General features: G+C 39.2%; 1 protein-coding gene across 2 annotated transcripts in view; it reads left to right on the top strand.

Annotated features, from left to right (window-relative positions):
* The window catches only part of nlgn4xa (neuroligin 4 X-linked a), a 161,102-nt gene that overhangs the window by 11,055 nt on the left and 123,793 nt on the right, over window positions 1–26,254 (top strand). Inside the window, exon 3 of one of the 2 annotated variants that reach the window (XM_039649529.2) lies at window positions 16,680–16,739. The exons of the other annotated variant lie outside the window; for it this stretch is intronic. Coding sequence (XP_039505463.2) covers window positions 16,680–16,739 — 60 coding nt within the window. The remainder of the gene's footprint in view (window positions 1–16,679; window positions 16,740–26,254) is intronic. 2 annotated transcript variants of the gene reach the window in all.

Here is a 26,254-nt window from a genome sequence, read left to right as displayed (position 1 = left end):
CCACATCTGCGCCAAATTTGTCAGCTGCACATTCATGCCATTTCCAGGAGACCAAAACTCAAGTTTAGTTTTGTTTTAAACTTAACTCAATGACATGGCATGTTTTCCCGTTGGAATGAACAATCCAAAAATGGGCAGACAGTGGCCATAAAGAGATACACACGATCAGCAAGGTTGCAGATCACAGCAGGTTGAATGTGAAATTTAAATGATGTTCAAATGGCATTAACACTAAAAATGTGAGAGAACAGCAGGAAGTGTGTTATGCTATTATCATCATGGCAACCAGATGCAAACTGATTTGAAAATATATTCTATGAATGAAGGAAAATCAGCTTGCATTGCAACAACAAATATTTATTTCCTTCCGTGTTATTTCATTCTATTGAGAATGAAGAATGATACAAGAGACAGCAGGTATAGGGGTCTCAACATTTCAGATCGGAAAAATGGACTATTCACCATTTAAAAACTTTTTGTTGCCATTGACCTATTTAGGAAAAAAAAAACTTGAATAGCACTGAAAATCCTTCTGTGACACAAAATTTCCAATCATGAAATAATCCCACATGAAAAGCATGTCAAAATCATAGATATGAATATAGTATTTAGCTGTTAAAAATGCCTCCTGAATGAAATTCTCCTCAGTCTTGACATTAATTAAATAATTTTATGTAAGCACATCAAGCTAATCTGTCTAAGCCAATGCAACCATAACATCACTTATACAGTACTTTATGTAAGGATAATGCTGAAAGACTCTAGGGTAGTGAATACACATTTCTAGAATATTTTGTGTACTTTAAGCACTAGTTAGAGTCGCCTTCGGGTAATTTTCTGTGGACCTTTTTTTTTTTTTTAAAGGTATTATTAATAAGATTCAGAACATTACAGTATGTATTTGACCCAACTCATATTTTAATGTTCATTCATATTTTTTGTAGGTATATTGTGTTTTAGTAGTACTAGAATTAGAATACAGTAGTATGCTGATGTGATATAGTGTAAAAACTAACTATTAGTATGGAGTGGACACCTCTAACTATTTTGCTAGCCATAGGTTTGTTGTAGTTGTAGTTCACCATATTCTGTTGGCATTGGTAGACCTATTCAGGAAAAATTTTGAATAGCACTGACAATCCTTCTGTGACACAAAAGTAGGATTTCCAGTTGTGAAATTGGACATGTCTTGTTTTGTGTGGAATCTTTCATTTGGTTGACAGTGTTTAAAAATTATAGATATTAACATTTAGCTGTTAAAAATGCTGTTGCGACCTCTGAATGAAATTCTCAGTCTTGAGATTAATATATATATTCAAACACAAACTCACCTAAATGATTATTAGGAACACCATACTAATACTGTAATACTACAGTAATACTACAGTCACCTTCAAAACTACCTTAATTCTACGTGGCATTGATTCAACAAGGTGCTGAAAGCATTCTTTAGAAAAGTTGGCCAATCTTGCAGTTGATGGAGATTTGTGGGATGCACAGCCAGGGCATGAAGCTCGTTCCACCACATCCCAAATATGCTCTATTGGGTTGGTGAGTGTGGGGGCCATTTTAGTACAGTGAACTCATTGTCATGTTCAGGAAACCAGTTTTAAATGATTTGAGCTTTGTGACATGGCACATTATCCTGCTGGAAGTAGCCATCAGTTAATGGGTGCATGGTGAACATAAAGTGATGGACATGGGCAGAAACGATGCTCAGGTAGGCCGTGGCATTTAAACGATGCCCAATTGGCACTAAGGGGCCTGAAGTGTGCCAAGAAAACATCCCCCACACCATTACACCACCACCACCAGCATGCACAGTGGTAACAAGGCATGATGGATCCACGTTTACGCCAAATTTTGACTCTACCATCTGATTGTGTCAACAGAAATTGAGACATGCCATTGCTTAAATCACCTTTATTTCCCATTCTGACATTCAGTTTGGATTTCAGGAAATTGTATTGACCAGGACCACACCTCTAAATGCAATGAAGCAACTGTCATCTGATTGGTTGAGATAATTGCATTAATGAGAAATTTCACAGGTGTTCCTAATAATCATTTTGGTAAGTGTATATATTTTTCTCCTGATAACTGGCATGAGGTCGAGTCTGGCACTGGTGGCTATTATTTAGGACTGGGGTGGTCTAAACTGAGGTTGGACTCTCTCTTGAAAAGCTAGGTGAGCTTGCTTTACTACGCAACCTCAGGGCATTCCATTTAGCGTCAATGTGCCAATATCTAGTTTATTCATCAACTCTAGAGGGCGCAGTCACATCATTACCACATGGCACAAGCTGATTGGCCTCTGTTGATCCTGCTGCCAATGCGATTTAAATAATCTGGTTCATTGTTTTTTGTAAGCTAGCCCTGCAGCACATTATCAGAGTTCCTCTGAAACCATCCACTTGCCTAGATCTGCCATTGTTGTCTATTTGTGATGCGATCTGGGAAAACCCAACACATGGTAAAATTTGACATACAGGTTTTGAGTCCATTTTAAGGCTGGGTTCAAGCCCTTTCCAAATCTGTTTTATTTCTTTTATCGTTTGTCTGTAACAAAAGTTGTGGTTATCTGAAGTCATTTGATCACTATGATTTTCAGAAACGGAATTTTGAGAAAAATCTGCTAGCGGGAGAACTGGCACTCTTTATCTATTGCCTTTTTTTCATATCACATATTTTAGTAATCATCATAGATTAGGTATCATTCAGAAGCTTACAAATTCAAAATTCATCCTGTGAAAACCGTTTTGAAATTGGACGATTGAGAGGCGAGCAAGATCTTTTAAGCGAGCAGCTTCAGACTGCTGTTCTCTTGTACATCCCACCACGCGATAGCGCTGGATTAAAAAAATAAATAAATAAAAACTTGTGTGCCGTTGTAGTTTACACAGGACTGGCGCGGGACCTTCATTCTGTTACGTGGCTTATAGGCGAAACTGTCTTATAGTGTCAAGAGAATGAGAGCTAAATGGGTGATTTTGTCTTTTTGCCCCGATCTGTTGCGCCGTGCGTGTTCTTAAAGAGAAAGACAGTGTGTCTATAAATCTCTTTTTTCTGCACTAAACTAGTGAATTTTCCCAAGATATATTCAGAGATGATAAACAAGATGTTATAGAATAATAATTTATTGAAAACACAATTTTGACAAAAAAAAAAAACCTACAGTAGATGGCATTCCATCTATTTTTGGACCTTACTGAAAACGTACCAGCGCGACATCCGACGGCTTTTCCCAGATCACATCACATTTATGGAGCAGCGGCATATCTTACTGTATATTTTTAAGCATATAACTCTCCAGTCTGGCTGTGGAAATCAGGTTAATGTGTAAAATATTGTATGTGTGAAAGGAGCATTGGCGCTCCAGGTTTAGCTAAGAGATGAGTAAGACCGGGGTATGTGTACGTGGAGCCATAGAACCACAGAACTTGTGGGGTCACTACAACGTGGGGTTATGTGTTCATAGACACATTCATATACACTCACATGTTAAAATATATAGAAATATTTTTTTACCCAATTACACATATATATGCACCATGAACCATGGGACCTCTTTTGTATATTTGTATCTGCATTGCCCATTTACATGGCCCTGATGTACTGAGATCAAGTGTGCTAAATCACTTGTACGGTCAAACAGATTGTGTGTAAGTAAGCTTTATGGGCATATTGCTGGTGATGTACTAATAACAATTGCACACAAAGCCAAATGTGTGAATAAATAGGACTCATAATTAAATAATGTTGCATGCAATAATCCCAAATGTTATCCATGCATGTGAGTTTTGAGTATGACAATTTTTTATGATTGTCACATACAGTACATATACCAAATAATTGAATGTGATACAGTATTGTGTACGACAGTCTTATCAGTTTTAGAAAGGTTGTGGAGATGAATACAATATAGCCTGAATTCACAAAATAATAACAAACTGGAATGACTTGCAGTCTTCTAGATGGGTGCAATTTAATCTATTTGTATGGTTCTGTATTTTGGCCTTTTTATGGAGACTGTATAGATTACATATTTACTATATTAGTAGATAACTATATTAGTAAGCTTTGAGATATTTTTCATGCAATCAATGTTTTACATGTTTTAATACAGAAAAAAAAACTTTAATAATGCAGGGCTTTTGTTGGGTGCAAATGCATTTATGTGGACCTTTAATAATGCATTATTAATCAGTTTAATTATTAGCAAATCTTTAATAATTTATCATTTGATTCGCATAATTAATAAGCATGGCCCATCATCAATTTTCTTTTCCACCAGGTACATATTGACATAGACAGTTAGCCTTCAACTTAATTACTGAGCCACCAGGGCACTACAGTGCAAAACCCTTGGGCTTGCTTTATTAAAAATCTGCCTTATCTCTTCCTTTAATGAGGAGGTTATAAAAAAAAAAAAAATAAATAATAAAATAAAATAAATAAAAAATGAGAGAGACTTGTCTTATTCAAGGCACAGTCCTGCGCTGTGAGGCGACATATCACACCCAATATTTATATTTAATGAATAATATGGGTATTATTCTTCTTTAAGATTTCATCTCCTGGAATTTTGTATAAGTTACAGCCGTGACACAATCCCTTGTCACTAGAAATGGCACTTAATTTTATTTTGTGCAGCATAAACAAACTGCCTCCTTTACATGTCAATTAAATTACCCAGAGGAACTGAAGTTAGTGAAAATATCATAGTTAGCAATTGCATACTTGGTGTAATGTCAGTGTCAAACTAAGAAGTATTATTATTCTTAATTTCAATCAGTAATTCTTCAGCCCATGATAGCCAGAAGTCACAACAAGATCACTTCATGATATTTATGTTTAGTAAGTCATTAACAAACTTTTGATCCTGACAGATCAGTTCATGAATGTCACAGTATAATCTGAAAATGTATAAATCAAGTTAAGTAATAAATTAAGTAATTAACTTAACTATTGTAATTTTTAATATAAGTTTGGAAGTGTTGCCAGATGACATTTGATAATTATATAATATATAATTAATGCCATGTACATACTTGTTATGATTGAACTCTCTGTTTGATTCAAATGAAAAATGAATTTGACAGCATTAAATATTTAATGCTGAACATTTTACGTTTGCATTGTGAATCTACTTTACAATTAACATTTACAAATTATTTATAACTTCCTCATTATTTTGATCTTCTTAAATTAAATCAATATTTGACAGGATTTAGACAGCACTGCATTACATTTATATCATTTTACTGATAACAAATAAGTGAAAACTGGATATTTTTTATGTCAGTCTGGCATTTTATATTTCTTAAAACAATTTAAAGTTCAATAAGGTGTTTAAACTTGTCAAAATAAATGTCAAGTTTTAGCATTAAAAATGAATGAAACACCAATATATAATATATTAATATATTATATAAATTTTTATGTACAGTTCTTGATTATGCATTTGCTTATTTTTGTTCAGTGTTGGTTAGTCTTAAGTTTGTACCATACAACCCTGTGAACAAACATGAAGAAAAGGTGAAAATAAGAGGCCAAATTCAACTCAAAGCAGATGTGTTTACTCTTGTGGTTTGCTCACATTCAGGCAGTATAAAACAGCGAAAGATCCACTGAGAAACGATTTGGTTCAGAATTATCTGTTATGAACCCCCAAATGTCTCTGTGATTTAAACGAGATTAAAGCCAGATGAAACAGTGCTGTTATGCTTATGCTTAAAAGTACTGGCATGGCAAACTGAAGAAGAGTTAGAATTTTAAAGAACATTTTGCATTTTTATTTTTACAAAACGTTTTTAGGCTACTTTTATGCTATTTTAAAGTTTCCTAATGTTGTTTTGGAGTCTCCTATAAATTACATGCATCAAAGGTCAACAAACTTTCATTTCCTCAAAATATACATTTGAACATCATCACATTTTTCAATGATTCTCAAACGACTCATCAGATGAATCTCTCTAAATCCTTCCTTTCCACAAGGAACTCTGTTCTGATTGGCCAGACAGCCCAGTGCACCACATACAGTGCGCTTGTCGATAACAAAAACACCTATAGCCATAACTGAACGCAAGCTCAGCGATTCTACACCGTAATCTAAAAACAATAAATAGTGAAGGGAAACCAAGGCTTTATGAACCTTTTGAGGCTTTCATCAAATAGTGCTAAAAAAAGGTTCATTACTCCAAGCTTTTAACACAATGCACATTAGAGACATCTTTTGGTCAGACTTGTTTCTCCACCATATCTGACAAAAGTCTGTGATATAGAAGTGTGGGATTAATACAGTTCTATTTAATTTCATCTAAATTAATTTGTGCCAATGTAACCACAACTTGTGTCATGTGTAGCTTGGTCAATGGATTAACATATAGATCAATTATGTAAATTATAGCCTACAAGTAGCTTACCGATAGTCTACTGCATGACGCTCTTCAATCGTCAAATGCTATTATCATTTCCATACAAGCATCGGTACAGTGTGTTATAAAAGTGCTTTGAAAATGTCTCAGTTACTGATGTAACCCTCGTTCCCTGAAGGAAGGAACGGGAGACGTAATGTTGATGTGACGACGTAATTGGGATCACTTCAGCGAGCCCTATCAACTTTGTGTGTCTATGGTGCCGCTGTCCTGCATCTGAGCGTGCTCACGCAGTTCAATACTGACTGGACGCTGGACTCGGTGAGGCAATCTGTCATGTTGATCGAGTCCAACTCCATACCGAGAAAAGAGATCCTCTGCCCGGGGATGAGTTTGCTCTTTTCCCATTTGACCCGAAGCCCTAAGTGGCTGAGGTGACTGAGCACCATGTCCCTTTATTTGCACAACTGTTCTCTCGACTGGGCGAGAATAAGCCAGTCGTCAAGGTAGTTGCGAACACCATGCTCACACATGGGAGTAATTGCCGCCTCCGTGACTTTCGTGAAGACATGGGCGACAGGGCCATCCCGAAGGCTAAGACTTTGTACTGATATGCCCTTCCCTCGAACGCAAAGCGAAGAAACGGTCTGTGTCGAGGGAGAATCGAGACAAACCAATCTTGGGGACGGATGCATTTGAAAATGCGTTTCTGCGTAAGCATCTTGAACGGTAGCCTGTGAAGGAACCGGTTCAGGACGCGCAGGTCCAACTTTGGTCGTAACCCTCCTCATTTCTTAGGTACAATGAAGTACGGGCTGTTGATGCCGGTCTTCATATCGGCTGGAGGGACCGGCTCGATCGTGTCCTTCGCCAGTAGGACTGCGATCTCTGTCCTGAGTACTGGAGTACTGTCTGCTAGTGTCCTTCGCCAGTAGGACTGCGATCTCTGTCCTGAGTACTGGGGCACTGTCTGCTAGAACACAGGTGAACAGAATGCCCTTGAAAGCAGGGGGGTGCCGGGCAAACTGAATCGCATAGCTGAGTCTGATGGTACGGATGAGCCAGCGAGACGGGCTGGGAAGCGTTAACCAAGCTCTCAGAGACCGAGCAAGCGGGATCAGCGTCACCACAGACGTACCCGGGGTGAGGTAGTGTGGCAGAATGCAGGGACCCGACTCGGACGGCACAGCGGCCCGAAGTGGGGTCTGAGCGTGTGGTGCAACACGTACCTGCTTCCGTCGAAGGGCAGAGTGAGTGTGCGGAGACGACAATGCGTCCAGGACACACCCACTGCTGCCCGCTAGCGACGTTGTCGACTGCCAAGCGTGCCCTCTTGGGGCCCAGAGGTTTCAGAAATTGCTTGTTACACCGAACATGAGCGACTGAAAGGGAACTGCATCAAAGCCTGGTATCCGCGGTCCCCTCACCAGTAACAAACTGACGTTGAATATATCATATCAATCCGAGCACGAGTCTGATGATAAAACAATGGAAGAACTACTTATTCAACCCAAACCTCCATAGCAAGGACGAGTCAAGCATTCTCAGTGATACACTAATCAGTTTGAGGTACATTTTGAGATGTTGCCGAGCACTAGCGTGAATGACTGTAACATAAACGTTGGAAAAACAAATCTTGCTCCATGCTTAATCTTTAATCAACTATACTTTTTAGCATGGTAGTGAGGAACCATGGTTTCAGTTACCATGATTCACAAACATTTAGATACAATGAAAGAAAAAAGGTGAATCTTAATAAGTGCAATATATATATATATATATATATATATATATATATATATATATATATACATAGTTCCCACATGACGTCACAACATACGGGCATTTGCCGACCCGGCAGCATTGCTGAGGGCAAAACATTAGAAGAAGCAATACGAGTTGAATGCGAGTTATTTAATGAGTTTCGTGCTATAAGTGAAAATGGTCATCTCCTGCTGGGTCAATGGATGATAAAATCGTGCCGGAGGTTCAGTTAAATCGGGATTTTACACTATACCCGTCATTAGACTCCGTATGGATGTGAGAAGACTCAGCTTTTGTCCTAACAATGACGGAGATTATCGCTGGCGAGCATAAACAGGAAAGAAACTCACTCAAAACACACAAGAATTTGTTTGACAAAAGCACAAACCATTGTTTCTCCTCTTATGGGCATAGAACAATCTGAGTCATTGTTCACAGGTGTTCCTTGTCTTGTAATTAGTCAGTGTATTTAAGCACTCTTGTTTGCCCTGTGTCTTTGTCTGGTATTGTATGTTTCTTGTCCAGGTTGCTTGTCAGTTTTCCTTTTCCAGTTTCATGCCTTGCCATGCCTTTGTTTTGTGTTTTGAGTTTTGATTTAGTTATATTAAAGTTTGCTTTTGGGTCCTTACCAGCTTGCCTCCAACCATTTATTACAGAATACTAGACCACAACATGGACCCAGCAAACCGTCTCTTTCGTTTCAGCCAAGATGACTGACCTATTTGGAAATATGTAGATAAGTTTTGTGGACTTTGTTATGGTGTGGATTTTGACGATGATGTCTTGAAAGACATGTTCCGTTATGGCCTTACGGACCTCTTAGAGTACCTTATGCCTGACAACACCCCGCAATGGACGTTAGAGCAGTAAATTGACATTACCCTTCGGATAAGCTCTGCTCTCCAAGTCAGCCCTGCCGTTCCAGAGATGCTTCACGTCACTTCTGCCGAGCCAGAGATGTTTCACGTCACTTCCCTTCATAGACATATACACTAGACGTCACCTTGGCTACGGCAGTTCATTGGAACGAATGCGTCAATAGAGCCGCCATCTTGAAACAGGGGAGCCCCTCCACTTTAATGCATCAGCGTCAATGTAGTAGACACAGGTCTAACGCAAATAAAATCACCATAAATCATCATGAATGCGATTTTTCTTGTTTTTTTGGTTTGTTCCAACGGCCAGACATGTATTTATCATTGATTCCAGAAAGAAAGAAAAAAATATTTTTTTTTTCCAAAAACACTCTTCCTAGTTCAGATTTCATCCGTGAACATCATACACTGCACAAAAGTCCGCCACCATCAATGAATTCGACGTAAAGGCAAAGATAGCAGCGTTACCTAGCCACTTCCTATGACAAGACCCCTGTTCCAAGATGGCGGCGGCTTTGACGCATGCTTAGAGCCCCAAGGTGAGGTCTAGTGTATATGTCTATGACTTCCCTTGAGCCAGTGTCTAAGGACAAGATGGCCGCCTCCGAGCCAGTGTCTAAGGACAAGATGGCCGCCTCCAAGCCAGTGTCTAAGAACAAGATGGCCGCCTCCGAGTCAGTGTCTAAAGATAAGATGGCCGCCTCTGAACCAGTGTCTAAGGACAAGATGGCCGCCTCCGAGCCAGTGTCTAAGGACAAGATGGCCGCCTCCGAGCCAGTGTCTAAGGACAAGATGGCCGCCTCCAAGCCAGTGTCTACGGACAAGATGGCCGTCTCCGAGCCAGTGTCTACGGACAAGATGGCCAATTCAGAGACTGTTCACATTACTTCTGCCAATTCAGAGACTTTTCACGCCACTGCCTCCGAGCCAGTGTCTTCGGACAAGATGGCCGCATCAGAGCCAGGGTCTGTTCCTGAGCTGGTGTCTGTTCCCAAGCCAGTGTGTGTCGTCTGCTCCCGAGCCAGTGTGTGTGTCTGCTGTTCCCGAGCCAGTGTCTGCTGTTCCCGAGCCAGTGTGTGTGTGTGTGTGTGTCGTCTGTCCCAGAGCCAGTGTGTGTGTGTGTGTGTCGTTTGTCCCCGAGCAAGAGTGTGTGTGTGTGTGTCGTCTGTCCCTGAACCAGCTTGTGTGTTGTCTGTTCCCGAGCCTGCGTGTGTGTTGTCTATTCCTGAGCCAGTGTGTGTGTTGACTGTTCCCGAGCCAGCATGTGTGATATCTGTTGCAGAGCCAGCATGTGTGATGTCTGTTGCAGAGCCAGGGTGTGTGATGTCTGTTCCCGAGCCAGAGTGTGTGTTGTCTGTTGCCAAGCCAGTGTGGGTCTTGTCTGTTCCCGAGCCAGAGTCTGTTCCTGTTCCCAAGCCATTGTGTATGTTTTCTGTTGCTGAGCCAGTGTGTGTGTTGCCCGCCCGAGGGGTCTTCACCGCTGCGGCCGCCCGCTCATCCTGCTCCGCCTTGTTTGACTGCTCAGCCTGCTCCGCCCTGGTCGCCTCCGCCCTGGCCGCCCGAGGGGTTGCCTGCGCAGCCCTGGTCGCCTGCGTAGCCCATGTTCCATGGCCTGGCCCTCCACCCCCCCCCCCCCCCAAGTCCGCCTCTGCTGCTCCTCCTGAACTTGTTGTTTTATGGCTATATCACGGTTTGGGTTTTGTGTTTTGTTCCTTGTTCTTGACTGTCATGTGATTCCCTGTTTGTCATCTGTTTGGTCTGGCCATGTGTCTTGTCATTTGTTAATTGTCAGGTCATTGTTCACAGGTGTTCCTTGTCTTGTAATTAGTCTGTGTATTTAAGCCCTATTGTTTGCCCTTTGTCTAGTATTGTATGTTTCTTGTCCAGGTTGCCTGTAGTTTTTCCTTTTCCAGTTTCATGCCTTGCCATGCCTTTGTTTTTTGCAGTGGTTTCTTGCTCCTGCTTTGAGTTCTGTTTCCTGAGTTCATGTTCTGTTAGTTTGCCTTGGATTACCTGTTTGTTTATTTAATTAAAGTGCTTGCTTTTGGATTCTCTCCTTTTCACTCCTGCCTCAACGTAACAGTCCTGAATTAAAAATAAGCCACAGAGAGAAAGAAAACGAGCGGAGCTAAACAAACAAAATAACAAAACCAAAACACTCACTAACTACTCTCCACTCTCCCCACTGTCTAAACTCAGAATTCTTCAGCTCCAAAATGTCCATGGGCGTCAGTTTGGTTTGAAATGTGCTGGGGACAGAGACGTACTCGGAAGGACATTTTCAAAAGTGCTGGGTACAATGACGCATTCATTCTTTTTTTTTTCTCTTACGAGTAGGTCACATTTTGAAAGACGATGTCCTGTAGCTTCCTGATGTACATAAATAAAAATGAGCACAATATCTGAGTATATTGAGTATATAAAGTATATACGCCCTTTATTGCATAAATAAAAATGAGCGCAATGTCAGAGTATAGTGAGTACAGTAATGGTCCAGAGGTAAAATTTTTGCCTAGCGTGTCGGGACTCGGGAGGTTCGAGGTTCTAATCTGCACTCGTATAGTTTTTTTTTTTTGTTTCCCCTCATCAAAACCAATAATTTTGATCAGTGGTTGAATTGATATAATGTTTATCAGTGGTTGTATATGTTTTGATGAGGGGGAAAAAATATACGAGAGCAGATTAGAACCCATGAGAAACAGGGACACGTTTGTGTGCATTTTGAATTGTGATTTCACCGGAATGAATCTCAGCAACGGATTGAAGCGCGTTTCCGAGAGAAGACAACGCATTTCAGTGCTAGATCGCCTGTTATTTAACAAACAAATGAAACGAATTCTGTTAACTGGAAATGTTTTATTTGTATTGGTACATCTGTGCCGTGAGATGTTTCAAAAGTGGTGGGGACAAAATTGACCCTGGCAAAAAGTGGTGGGGACATTGGTCGCGTATATTTTCACATACATATTAAACCTGCTTTGGCTGGTTGTATTGTCATATGATATTAACGCCGACAGTGTCTGGGTTTATTAGTTTGATATGTTGGTGAATACTGACTCAGATGTATTATTTTAGACCTTACGGTGTCTGGTCTGACGCATACATATTCGGATTATTGCTTGATCTGTATGCTCAGGGGTCCTGAGCTTCAGTGGCAACCAGTTACTCAGTGTGGCGTTTCATTCCCTCTGCGTATAGATATGCGATACGATGTGACCGTTCGAAAGAGAACTACTTGGTTACTCACGTAACCTCAGTTCCCTGAATTAGGGAAAGAAGTATTGCATAGCTGGCCGCACTGTACTAACTGGCTAGATGTCGCTTCATTTGTATAAACCTGCTATAATGGCGAATTCAGGGACTAATATAGGCTGAGGCCACACAACGGTTATGGAAATTAGAACAATAGTTCATTTAATTAAATTGCAATGAAGTTACAAACGATCCACAAAGAGAATATTAAAGAGAATAGGCTTCAAAATAGATAAATAAAAACGAGGATCAATCTGAAACTTTGTGACAATAATTTAGCCTACACACGATCCACCCCATAATTAAGTAACAGAGCATAGGCTCAAACATAAAATAAATTAAAAGAGGATCAAAGAGGATCCATCTGGAAGTTTTCAAGTGCAGCACAAAAGTCACTCAGCCTGGACAGAGAGAGAGAGAGGGAGGAGGGTGGGAGACGGGTGTTATGTGTTAGCATTCCCAGTAGGCCTATATGTGTAGCCATAATATCAAATACTTACCCATATTAATGCGACATGTGAGCTTGCATCTTGGCACAAAGCTCTCCGAAGTTTGGTGCAATAGTTCAAAAAGTTCAAGCCTCAATTCTTTCTCAACAGCATCCAGTCTTTGCCAATATTTAGTTTTACCTGTTGCAATAGCAGAGAAACCAGCCTCACAGAGATCATTTGTGGCGAAGGGCATCAAAACTCTCAAGGTTTGCTTTGCCAAGACTGTGTATTTTGTCAGTCCAAAAATCCACAAGTGGCTTTCGTTTGAACTGTAACGGCAGTGCTCCATCAGATGACAGCTCGATCAGCAGCTCCTGCTCGTGAAATGACAGCTGGATGGGCAGGGAAACTTCAAATGGATTGCGAATCCAAGCGCGAGATGTGTCTATAGGTGGCAAGTGTTTCCATAGCTGCTCGGCGAGTAGGTTGAGGTGTGATTATGAGACTTTTTACATGCTCACCCAGGTCCATGTTATTTTCCCCCAAGAACTTGTGAAGCGTAGGGAAACACAGGTGTGTGTTCATCAACTCGCCCAGAACCATAGCTTCTTTATCATGGCCTCAATCCTGTCTTGTGTGTTGAACACAATTACACAGACTCCCTGCAGACTGAGATTGAGTTCATTCAGAGCAAAGATGACGTCCACTAGATAGGCGTCCACCTTTTCTTCGTTATGCGTACTGGAGGCCAAATTAAACGGATTCTCGTCAAAAAACTGCTGCAATTCATGCCGGAGTTAAAAGAGCCAGGTCAGCACTTTGCCAAGGGATAGCCAACACACCTCTGTGTGCAACAGCAGTGATTTGTGTTCGCTGCCTATCTCATTACTTAACAGTGTGAATATTCGTGAATAGAGCGGTCGACCTTTGATGAAGTTCACCAGTTTGGCTATGTCGTTCAGCACTGCAAGTAGATCAGCCGCATGTTTTTGGCTGCGAGGGCCTCTCTGTGAATACTGCAGTGTAACCAGCTGATGGATGTGCAGACTCTCCTAATTTGAGCTATAAGCCCTGTGTTTTTCCCCGTCATTGATTTTGCCCAGTCTGTGCAAATTCCCACACAGCGCTCTCAGTCAATCCCATTGGTCCTCATAAAAAAATCAATTCAATTTTTAAATTAAAAAGATGTCTTGTCCTGTTGTTCGGGTAGCAAGGGGATGACAGAAAAAAAAGTTAAAATCCCACTTAAAAAAACAGACCACTATTAATTTTTTTCCTCTCGTGGTGCCTGGTGGCAGCTCCCGTACGTCAGAGGAGTCAGCACCATTGGATTTGAAGTTGCTGCAGCACAGTCAATGAGCGAGCTCAATGGGCTATCTGTGCAGCTACAAATGCATTTTACATATAGGTTTTAGTAAATCGAGAAAAGGGAGTTTTCCCACTGCATATATAGTTACGCAATACTTTGTTCCCTAATGCCGAGTTCAGACTGCAAGATTTTCAAAGTAGTCGGGTTGCTGTTCTTTTCAGACTGCATGACTATCTTGGCCAGCATTCAGTCGCTGCTGTGTTCATGCTGCACGATGGATTGGCGACAAAAGGTTTCACACTGCATGACTTTACAATAGGAAGAATCGCCGACAACTCTTACTAGCATTCTGCAGCGTAAACTAAGTACGTTTCACAACAAACACACGCGAGATATGACAAGGAAACAATGCGACATCACACGTGCAAGACCGGAGTTCTCACGTGAGACTTTTTCTTTTCTAACCCGGTTGTGGTACTCAGATGAAAGATGAAGTCAAACAGACATGGGTGCACCTACCAAATTTCTACTATTTTTTCTTACATTTCTCGGGTCCAAATAGACAGAGAAGAAGCCTTTCTCTGAAACAATGCCATGCTTGTTGATATGTGATCTATAACTCCTCCCCGAACTCCCCACTGCTCTGTATCTTGCTCTTTCATTGTCTGTTGGTAATCGCCGATGTAGTTTTCAGTCAGAACACTTTTCACACTGCAGGATTTTGAATTGCTGACAATTCCAGATATTTAGCATGCTAAATATTTAGCATGCTAAATATCTCACGGGCGTCGGCGACTCATCAGCGATTCTCTAAGATTCCGTCTTTGCTCATTCACACTGCATGATTGTCACTCGCGTGAACGAGCCCCGATTTGCCTGTGATTTCGGGTATTTGTCGGCGATTTCTCAAAACCTGTCGGCGAGCCATAATCGTGGCTAAAATCATGCTGTCTGAACTCAGCATAACTCAGGGAACTTAAGTTTTAGTGAGTAACCAAATAGTTTTTACACATTTTACAGAGGTTCACGGTGGCCAAGAGAGCTCAATGCACTGCAGCTGAAGAAAACACAGCATGTGTTATCAAACTGATGTTTGATAGATGTTTTCTTAATTTGCTCTTTTTTTGTTTGTTTTTTTCTATTTGCTTGTTATCTTCAGTTCCAGCATGCCAAGCTCTCTCTGCCTCCGTTATGGTTGTTAATATAAGTGAATTTACATCTACTCATAATAACCCATTCCCAACTCCTATCTGTGTAGAATTTGGCTCAGATAGCAAAGCTGTCATTTGTTATTCTGAAGCCATATAATGTTCACTTTTGTGGCTGCCAGGAACACATAAAGCTGCACCATAGCAGGGCTTTGTATAATACAAGCCTCTTTAGGAGAGTGGTTCAAAAGAAGTCGTTACTCAGAAAGCACCATGTAAAAGGATCTCTGGAGTTTTGATGCTGTGGTGATGGGAAAGATTTAGAGTCCAGGACAGAGCTGTTTAGCTAGAAGTCAAATAGATCTGTGTGGTGCAAACCTAACAACACACACACACTACATCTACAATGAAATATGGCGGTGGAAGCATTATGCTGTAGGGCTACTTTTCATCTTCAGGAACAAAACATCTTTTTACACGAAGGAAAAATGAAAGGCATAATGCAGATAACTGATGCAAGAAAATATCATTCAATTTGATATAAAACTGAATTTTGATAGTTCTTATTGGAGCAAAACAATGATTCCAATGCCATGTCACATAACCTAAATAAAATATCTAAATATGGGGATTAACATGTGCCAACACATTTTGAGTACCCAAATACAATTTTACTGTAGGATTTGTAATTTTGTAAAAGCACAAATTTGTGATGTTTCAAGAAAACATCTCTCTCTCTCTCTCTCTCTCTCTCTCTCTCTCTCTCTCTCTCTCTCTCTCTCTCTCTCTCTCTCTCTCTACTTGACATTTACTGTTAGGGTCGTAATTCATATAGAAATGGAGAGTGAAAATGCAGACTAGCAAAGTAGCTAATCATTGGGCATCCAACTGTATCATGGAAAAAAAGGAATCGTGTTCTTAAATTCTATAATTATTCAATATCTGTACCGAAATCACCTCTTGGCAATGTTATTACATGTAATGTTCTACAGTCCAACTTCATAATCCCTGTGGTGTAATGCTTATGACCCAGTATGGTGGGTGTGTTGTTCACACTCTAGTGATTTGCATGCTACTTTCTTTTGTTTATACAGCTTGACATCCAACAATCCTCTGCTAACAGAAGAAATATTGGAACCTGCATGATCTCTCAGTGTGATCCAATGTTAACACACAGTGCTGTGTATGTAATGAGCCAAGGTCATTTACAGAATCAACTGATGCTCATTTTGCATTTGATAAAATATTGATATATTTTTTTTGGCATAGACACTTTATTATTTCCCCTCATACACCAAAATTCAATACTAAGAAGTATTGTTAATATGTTATAATAGGAAAATAACGTTTGTAATTGTCTAAAAAAATACAGTATTTATTAAGGTAGAAAGCCGATTAATATCCAGTGTGTTAAAGTAGTTGTTCTACCAGATTTACATAATAATTTTCATTTAATTTTTAAGCTGCTGTTTTAAAATCTGTTCCCCCATTTATCCTTTTTACTTTTCCCCTGTTGTTGACAGTAGGAGCCAACACAGTCAAAGGCGATGATTTCACCAATAATGAGGGTGGCGAAAATAAAGGTATTTTTTCCCCATCTTTTCCCCATTTTTTTTAAAGACAAACAAGAATCTAGCCTGAAGCTTGCATGAAAGCATTTTTTTTTTTCTGTAATGAATTCTTTAATTTAATTTAATTTTGCTCTTAACCTTTTTGGCCATTGAAGCGCACCATCATAAAGCACACTTTGGACCCTTTTTGACACCTCTTTCCTCTTTGGAGATTCCTAGCACAGAGCTGAAGGGCTGTGTGAAAAGGCTGCCGTTTGCCTTTGCAGAAAATTCAATAACATCCATAAAATAACACTTGTTCTCACATAAACATTACCTTCTCCCAGTGCTGCAAGTGAAAGATGGTTGACGAAAGCCTGCATGTTTTCCCCCCTCTTCTCCGCAAAGAAATTATTAAACAGTCATGTTTTTCTCAGTTTTGCTATTGTTTTTCCTTCATTGCTCGGTGAAGCATGAACACTAACCTGTGTTGTTTTGACAGTGGAAATCTGTTCATTTGTAACTCCTAGATGCTGGGTTGGAGAAACTCTTCTCACTGTATTATTAATAGTTTGCTCTTTTGCATTCCATTAGAATTGGACAAATAGCACTTTAAGGCATGATGCACTGTAATTCTGAGAAAGGGTAGAGTCGTGTGAATGAAAGCAGTGAAGTATATTATATATGTCAAAAAAGCAACATAGGGCATATGGTAATTTAATTGATATATATTGGGGACAGCGTGTGTTGTTTTCTTCAGGTTGCTCTTGACGCGTCTGATAAATTGCTGCAGTGGATCTCACTGTGGTTTGAGGCTAGCGAGGAGTCAGCTGTCATGATCTCTGAGTGATGTGTACGATCATTGATTGCTGCTGTCCAGACATGTACATTTTGATTACCCTCTGATACCTGTTTTATGGAAGAGAGCAAACATGTGTCTGTAGATAGCTGGGGAAATACTACAAGAAACATTTTCGAAGATTTTGTTTTTGCTCTTCTTCCAGGTTAACCCATTTGTGGCCAAATTTTTCTGAATGGTTTCATGCATATAGTCGTGTTAATAATGTCCTATGTGAACATGTTCTGCATTTATTTCCTCAGTTTTTTTTTCTTCTTCTTGAAAATCGTATTTGAATGGGCAAATATGTTGTATGCACCCCATCAATGTTAAATATGAATAGGAGGAGAACATTTGGCATCTATCTCAAAATAACTGCCTTCAACAGATCAATCTTTATTCATAAACAAATTTATTGTGTATAAAAGTCGAAGAATGTTTGATGCGAACCCAAAAAAGCAGAATCTATAGCTTATAATGTCTTGAATATAAAAACACAACAAACAACAAATCCATTTGTTTTAAACCTTGTGTGCTGTTTGGGGTCTTTTTGACCCACATTTCTAACTTTCATTTATGGGGATAACATGGATAATTTGACATGGTTTAGTGTAAGATTTTTGCCAATCTTTTGGAAAATGCTGTTTTAAAAGTAACAAATTATCACTTTAACCAGTAGATGGCTGCAGAGCTCCACTATTTGCGATTTGCTATTTGACTAAATGAAAGACATATTTTCACAAGTTTTTCCAGTTGTATTCATATCTAGATATTATGAAATCACAATTATAACAATAAAAGTAACTTTTTGTCGAAGTTTAAGCATTTTTTTGTACTGGAAAAAAAATCTTTTTCAACAATGTTATAGAATCAAATGATTTTTGTCAATGGACAAAATTCATCCTCAAAATCAGAAAGAACACAGAAATTTGGTGGCACGCTTCACATAATTTTTTGAATGAAAAACAGATGTTTGAAATAAATTATAAACTCTATGTTTATAATCTACTTTTCTCTTTGTAACACCCTGATCAGGTTTGATTCTAATCATAATGTACCATTATTGAAAAACAGATTTTTTCAGTACAAAAACTGCTAAACTTTGACAAAAAGTAACTTATATTGTTATAATTATGATTTCATAATATGTAGATATGCATATATCAAAAATGTAATTTGTTACAAAATGTAACAAATTACATTTGTACAAAATTTGTAACAAAATTACATTTTGTTGCCTGGGGTCTCTGAGACCACAAACAGCCTGACTGTAAACCTCAAATGAACAGCGCACAAGGGTTAAAGTGGTAGAATGCAGAACAAAGTGCAGCCATAACAGGGCATTGTGTATCAAAAAGTGAAATGAAAATAAATAAATACAAATAAATAGAATGAAGTAAAATTCTAGAGACCTTCATGATTATGTAGATATATATATGTCAACAAAAAATACTTATTAGTAATATAAAAATTTGCTTTCTTTGGGAGGGTTTGCCTTCGCCATGCTTCCTGGAAGTAGGGGTAGGAAGTTGACAGCCTCATGTGACAGGAAGGAAGTGAATACCTTTTTTTTTTTCTTGAAATCCTTTATTTGGTTGTTTCCTTGCATGACATTGAGACACACAACATGGATAACATCTAGAAAAATACTTACACAAGGAAAATGACAACTATACACTGGGGCAACTATAGTTGCCGGTGGGCTTAAATGGGTTAAGTTATCTGAATACTATTGCTCACAAATCTTGTTGAAATAGATGTTACCTCTTTTTGTGACTTGTGTACTCACATAATGTTAACATTAAAATCTGTACAGTGTCATTGGTCCACCAAATTAGTAAATACAATTACAAAATTGACTTTTTGGGCTGTCTAAGTTGAGTTTACTCAAAGGGATGGTTCACCCAAAAATACAATTTTATGTCATAATTCACTCACCCTTGTGTCATTTTAAGCTTACTTTCTTCTGAGGAACACACACACATGATGTTTTATTAACAAAGTTCGGGAGGAACACATTCAAATTATCTATCCAATCATCACGTCATTGCAATAATCATCATTCCAATCATCACGTCAACCCGCTGTCAACATGTCTACCCAATCAGAAAATGAGTGGAGGCCTATATATACACAGTCGACTCACTTATGTTCTTCGACAGTTTTCAGCATTCCTCTTCCACCCCGTCTCCTCACACATGCCTGGTTACTTTCCTAACTAGAAGTGTGGGGGTAGTTCTCTGGGCTCGGAGCCCTGTCCTCCGACACCACGCCAAATACACATACTTCTTTATTCTGATCTGATTATTTTAAGTGTGAACTCATTAAACACATGTTTTGGATTCCATTGACTTTCATTATATAGAGTAGAAAAAAAGAGACGTGATATTTCTCAAAACATCTTTATATTCAGGTTTGAACAACATAAACAAGTAAATGAAATGATAAAATGAATGACCACATTTTCATGTTAGGGTGTACTTAGCTTTCTAAGGATTATAATGTCCTCATGTGCTGTATAACTCAAACTTGTTACGATGTTAAAGGATTAGTTCACTTTTGAAAAAACTTTTGCTGATAATTTACTCACCCCCATGTCATCCAAGATGTCCATGTCTTTCTTTCCTCAGTCGAAAAGAAATTTAGGTTTTTGATGAAAACATTCCAGGATTTTTCTCCATATAATGGACTTCAATGGGAACCGGATGGTTCAAGGTCCGAAAGATAGTGTTAATAACTGTTTCAGATGCAGCTTCAAATGTCTTTAAACGATATCAGACGATGAATAAGGGTCTTATCATGCGAAACGATCAGTTATTTCAAAGCTTATTCCAAAAATGTAACTTTTCTAAGGACAAATGCTAGCCTAGCTCTATTCTGTGAGGCGCGTTTGTAACGTCACGTAATACGTAATTACGTTCAAAAGGTCACGGGCGACGTAGCCGGAAGTACAGAATCAAAATCGTCCGACATCGTTGTTTTACCTTTTAATTCCTTTTTTGTAAACGGCGTTTGAGTTAGTTTTCACGTTCAACCTATGCGTTCAACTTGTAAACACTCTGACTCTGTACTTCTGGCTACGTCGCCCGTGACCTTTTGAACGTAATTACGTACTACGTGACGTTGCAAACGCGCCTTACAGAATGGAGAAAGGCTAGCATTTGTCCTTAGAAAAGTTACATTTTTGGAATAAGCATTGAAATAACCAATCGTTTCGCATGATAAGACCCTTATTCATCGTCTGGTGTCGTTTAAAGACATTTGAAGCTGCATCTGAAACTGTTATTAACACTATCTTTTGGACCTGAACCATCCGGTTCCCATTGAAGTCCATTATATGGAGAAAAATCCTGGAATGTTTTCATCAAAAACGTAAATTTCTTTTCGACTGAGGAAAGAAAGACATGGACATCTTGGATGACATGGGGGTGAGTAAATTATCAGCAAAAATTTTTTCAAAAGTGAACTAATCCTTTAAGGAATTATGGTAACTTTTACCTGATTTAGAAAAAAAAAAGGTAATTATATAAAAATAATAAAAGTGTAAACTATTATAAATATACTTTGGACTGAGTTGTATTGTATTCAACATATTAACATAATCCTAGTTAATCACTGCATTTATAAATCAGGTATGCTTTAAAAAGTCTTGAGTCTTGTAAGTACCTCCACCAAACACTTCTTGTGCTGAAGAGACAAAGATGGTGTTTTCAGAAGGGCAGGATCGATGCTCCGTGTCTGTACGAACATCTGCAGCGGCGATGAATTACTCTTCCTGGCTTCCTTAAGGTTGTACTTCTGCCATAAGACTCCCCTGCAAAATCACCCTACAGCAATGCACCAGCCAACGCAATTCCCTGACACTTTTAAAACTCACCCAGTAAGACTCTTTAAATGCATAAAAATTAAAGAGAAAGCTGTTCTCTCTGTCTTGTTAAAAGGATGAAACTCTTTAGATTAGGGCTTTACAGAGGAAAAATCTTTTGTTGTGAAATGAATGAGTGAAAGAATATTACTTGTCAACCATGCCTTAATTGGTTAACTTGGGCTCTGAATGGAAGGCCTACGGCATTGCTTTAACAGCTTTATTAAAGGTTGATGTTGAAAGCTTACATTTGAGACCCAGTAGCAGTACATGAATATCAAATATGGTACATGTCCAGAAGCCACAGTTGACTTCAGCTTTATTTGAGGCCAATAATCGGCATACAATTGTCTTTAATTATATATTACAGCCAAGTTTGTGCTTGCGTGCCTACCCTGTATTGCTGTGCATTAGAAATCATAGTTAAAGCTGAACAGACTGACTGAACAGCTCAGCATTGTACAGACTGCATGGTCTTTAACAGCCATCTTACCCTACTAACACTTGAATAGATTATCCAGAAATAAAGATTTTGTCAATATTTTCTTACCCTTAGAAAACCAGTTTGACTGTGCTTCTTATATATATATATATATATATATATATATGTTAAGAAAATAATACTTTTTATACAGTATATGTAATGTCTGTATATATGCTTTTGAGTCCATTTTTAAGCCTGAAAGCTTGGTAGAAGCTTTGTGGAAAAGAGTGAATAATAGTACATTCTGCTAAATATCACCTTATGTGTTGCACAGAAGTCATACAGGTTTAGGAAGACATGAGGGTGATGACAGAATTTATTTTTTTGGGTGAACTATTTCTTTAATAAGAACTGTTGAGTCTAATGAAGAATTCAGCTCTTTCTCTCTCTTTCTTGCTCTGTATAAAGATGAGTAATGTGTGCAGTGCTGTGCAGCACATGAGGGAATATATTATCCTCCTCAGCCTGTCCTGGCAATGATGAATGTCCAGGGTGTGTGCACTGCGGAGTCACCCCCATTCACTCTCTCCTTTCGTTCCTTCCTCCCTACCTTTTCTCTATATCTCTCTGAAACTCTCTCTCTATCGTTCCCTTTTATTTTGTTTCTGTCTTTCAGGTTCTCTCATTGACTTTCCTCTGCCTTTCCTTATCACAGCACAGTTCCACAGATAAAACCAGAAAGGGAACTTTTATAATGTCTAAGTGGCAAAACTCTGTCAGGGTGGATGCATAAAAGGCAGATCACACAGGAAATGTTCTTGCATTTACCTGGGATGTGCACACTTTTGGGGGGGGCAGGTACTCAAGAAAAAAGGGCACCCCTCTTATAATTATTTATTTAAAAAAAGTAGTTACATGTTGATCCTCTTTTGATTAATTATTCAATTTAACACTATACATCATAAATCAATTAAATGATATCAGTATCAACAAAATACATCTTACCATTTATCAATATCCATGTACACTGCAATTGCCTAAAAGTGTAAACATTTTATGAGATTTATTTATAATATCTAAAAATAACATTTTGAATATTAGAAATATGAAAACTATTATATATAAAACTAAAAACATTGTCCATTACATTTTTGAATGGGTCATTGAATCATTGACTGATTCATTCAAAAACAGTGAATCATTCCAGAACGAAACACTATAGATACTCTAGGCTTCTGGGAGATTAAACATTTCTTCTTTGAACAATCTCTGAATTGGCAGACGTAACATGAAGAGTCTCTGAATCGACCATCTTGTCCATAGACACTGGCTTAGAGTCGGCCATCTTGTCCTTAGACGCTGGCTTGGAGGTGGTGACGTGAACAATCTCTGAATTGGCAGAAGTAACATGAAGAGTCTCTGAATCAGCAGAAGTGATTTGAACAGTCTCTGAATCGGCCATCTTGTCCGTAGACACTGGCTTGGAGGCGGCCATCTTGTCCGTAGACACTGGCTCGGAGGCGATGACGTGAACAGTCTCTGGATTGGCAGAAGTAACGTGAACAGTCTCTGAATCGGCCATCTTGTCCATAGACACTGGCTCGGAGGCGGCCATCTTGTCCTTAGACACTGGCTCGGAGGCGGCCATCTTGCCTTTAGACACTGGCTCGGAGGCGGCCATCTTGTCCTTAGACACTGGCTCAGAGGTGGCCATCTTGTCCTTAGACACTGGCTCGGCAGGACTGACGTGAAGCATCTCTGGCTCGGCAGGGCTGACGGTGAGCGCAGGCTCGGCAGGGCTGACGTGAAGTTTTGGCTGAGGGGATATGGTAAGCTCACAGAGGTCCATCACCACGCCCACAGTAAACGATGATCCGCTCAACAGAAGGCCCAGGTCAATGTAGCTCTCTAAAGTCCCGTGAGAATCATGCAAGCGCATGAATGAACTGAGCGGTTCAGATAGTCCCCGAAAAAAGATCATAAGGCATTCTGTGTTCATTGAGGTGAGATGTGCTAGATCAATAAACTCTTCCACATACTTCTCAATGGGCTGATCTCCCTGACGGAGACACATAATCCGTGTCACAGGATTCCTGCTGGTCATTTTGGTAACTGATGGATCTCAATGTGGGCAAAGTCTTCTGTTATGAACTGCTCTGAGGCTTGTAGATGTAGATCCAAATGCAGCTTTATTAAAAATAGTCGTACAGGCAGGGTCGAGACTCTGCAGACAGGACAATGGAGAATAAACAAAGGGAATCCAAGAAACGGGCAGAGGGCAGGGCAGGCAGCAATAATCAGAGTCCAAGAACAATCCAAAATCAAAAAACAGAAAACAAACACGAAAAACACTCAGAAATGCAGACACACAGTACAACAAGACTTCACAACAGTGAATGTGAACACAAGGTATATATAGACACACTAACAGGATGAGACACAGGTGAACGCAATCAGTGAATGAGGGACAGGTGAATGTGATCAGTGATGATGAATCCGGGTAGTGAGTTCTGGGAAATGTAGTTTGTGAGTGATAATAGTCTTATCTGGAGTGCCCTCTTCTTGCTCAAAAGGGCACTCCAGCTGGTGACCGTTACAGATATAAATTTGCAATTGCGAGTAATAATTGCACAAGCATTTCATTGTGACTCGCAATTCTGACTTTTTTATTGCATTTGCGAGTTTAAACCTTGTAATTCTGACTTGGGGTTTTTTTTTCCAGAATTTTGAGATATAAACTTGCAATTTGCAAGTTATAAAGTCCAATTCTGATGAAAAAAGACTGACTCAATTGCAGAGCCGATCCTCCCTATACACACACTATGCCTCCCCCTTGTGTCAAAACAGGGGGAAAGAACCAAAGAAGAGTAAAGTAAAAGAAGAACTCCAGCACAAAATTAACATTTGGTCTAAAAAAACATTGGTACGTTGTCAACCGTTCTCTGAGATTTGTTTTCATGATAATTGAATGTAAAGAGTTTTATCTCTAAAAACTGTTTAGATTATAACGCTAGTTTAAGGGGGCATATAATAAGTAAAAAGAAATTGCTTGTTAATACCACTAACAAGGCTCAAAATAGCCCCACACTAACACAGTAACATAATGATGGTCCATACTTGCAAATGAAGCATTGGGAACTTTGTAAGTGTACAGACAGTTTAATAAGAAGATACTTTATAAAGACAGTCCATACAGTCAGGAGCCAATTTTGGAAAACAATCTCGATAAGTCAAACCAGGAACGCGTGCCAAGTGAGCTGAACTGTATGAGGTTCAGTGAACTTCAGAACTGCATGAAAAGCGTTCGTATTTCGACTTGTCGAGAAACAAAAAATTGTTTCCAGCTTTAAAGAAAATAAATAAATAAAATAAATAAATAAATAAATCAAAATTATTTGTTATTTACTGACATCCGCTATCCAACCTATGTCTATATGGATTACTTGTATGATTTCTTTATGAATTTTGGAAAATTTTCTGTGGACTTGCAATATTAAACATTATAAAATTTAGACTAAAAGTTGTAATAAAAGTCCATACAACAGTAGCTACAATACAACAGTAAAAGTTGTATGAAATGATCAGCTTTTCATTAGACATATCATATAGATTTTTACTGAGAAAGTACAAGCTAAAAGATGTAGCCCAAACTGAATAGCACTGCATTAACAACCTGAGTGTGAACGTTTTGTGAATAGCCAGAAAATCTTTCCTCTTCATCATTCTCAAGAGCCCAAATATTTGCCAAATTTGCAAATTTCCAATGCCAGTTGATTTTCAACACACCTGGGATGAAAATGTGCATAGATGTGCTTCCTCCTCAGCTACAGTAACAGCCCATCCAATTTGTCTCCTTGATCTACGAGTTTGCTGTGAAGAGCCTTAAGATGTGTATCGGCATCTACTCTACTCTAGACAAGTTCATGGCAGCACTCCATTCTCATAATGTGTTTCTGGATTGTTCTCCGTCCAATAGCTGTGGAGATGAATGAATTAAATTGTTTTCTTGGAAAGAGACTATGAAATCAGTACCTAAACTACTTCTATTGGCTCAAGTTTGCCAGTTAAGATTCACCACATGTTTCCAATTGTGTGGGTGGTATGCTCTTGCCTGCGTTGGTAGTAAAGGGGTTTACTTGCGATTTCGGGTCAGGATAGGTAAACCTAGACCAGTGTAAAAGGGTAAAACATCAACACAAAGCTTGTGTAACATCTCCACTAAACTAGAATCCTGTGCACAGCTATTAGTCAACCTGGTGGAGAGGCAGAATGTTTGACAGGAGGTTCTGGCTTTGGTGATGGTCCAGCGCAATAAAGGCGCTGCATCGCTGAAAGTTGTACACCAGCAAAGAGCTGCAAAATAGATGCACTAGCATTAGTGCACTGCCTGGCGCCCACTCAGAACCCAACCGAGATTAATC

The sequence above is a fragment of the Pimephales promelas genome, chromosome 6 (genome assembly GCF_988280905.1).
Source record: "Pimephales promelas chromosome 6, fPimPro1.hap1.1, whole genome shotgun sequence".
Classification (NCBI taxonomy): Eukaryota; Metazoa; Chordata; class Actinopteri; order Cypriniformes; family Leuciscidae; genus Pimephales; species Pimephales promelas.
Note: the sequence above shows the minus strand (reverse complement) of the source record. Positions and strands in the feature narration are given on the sequence as shown.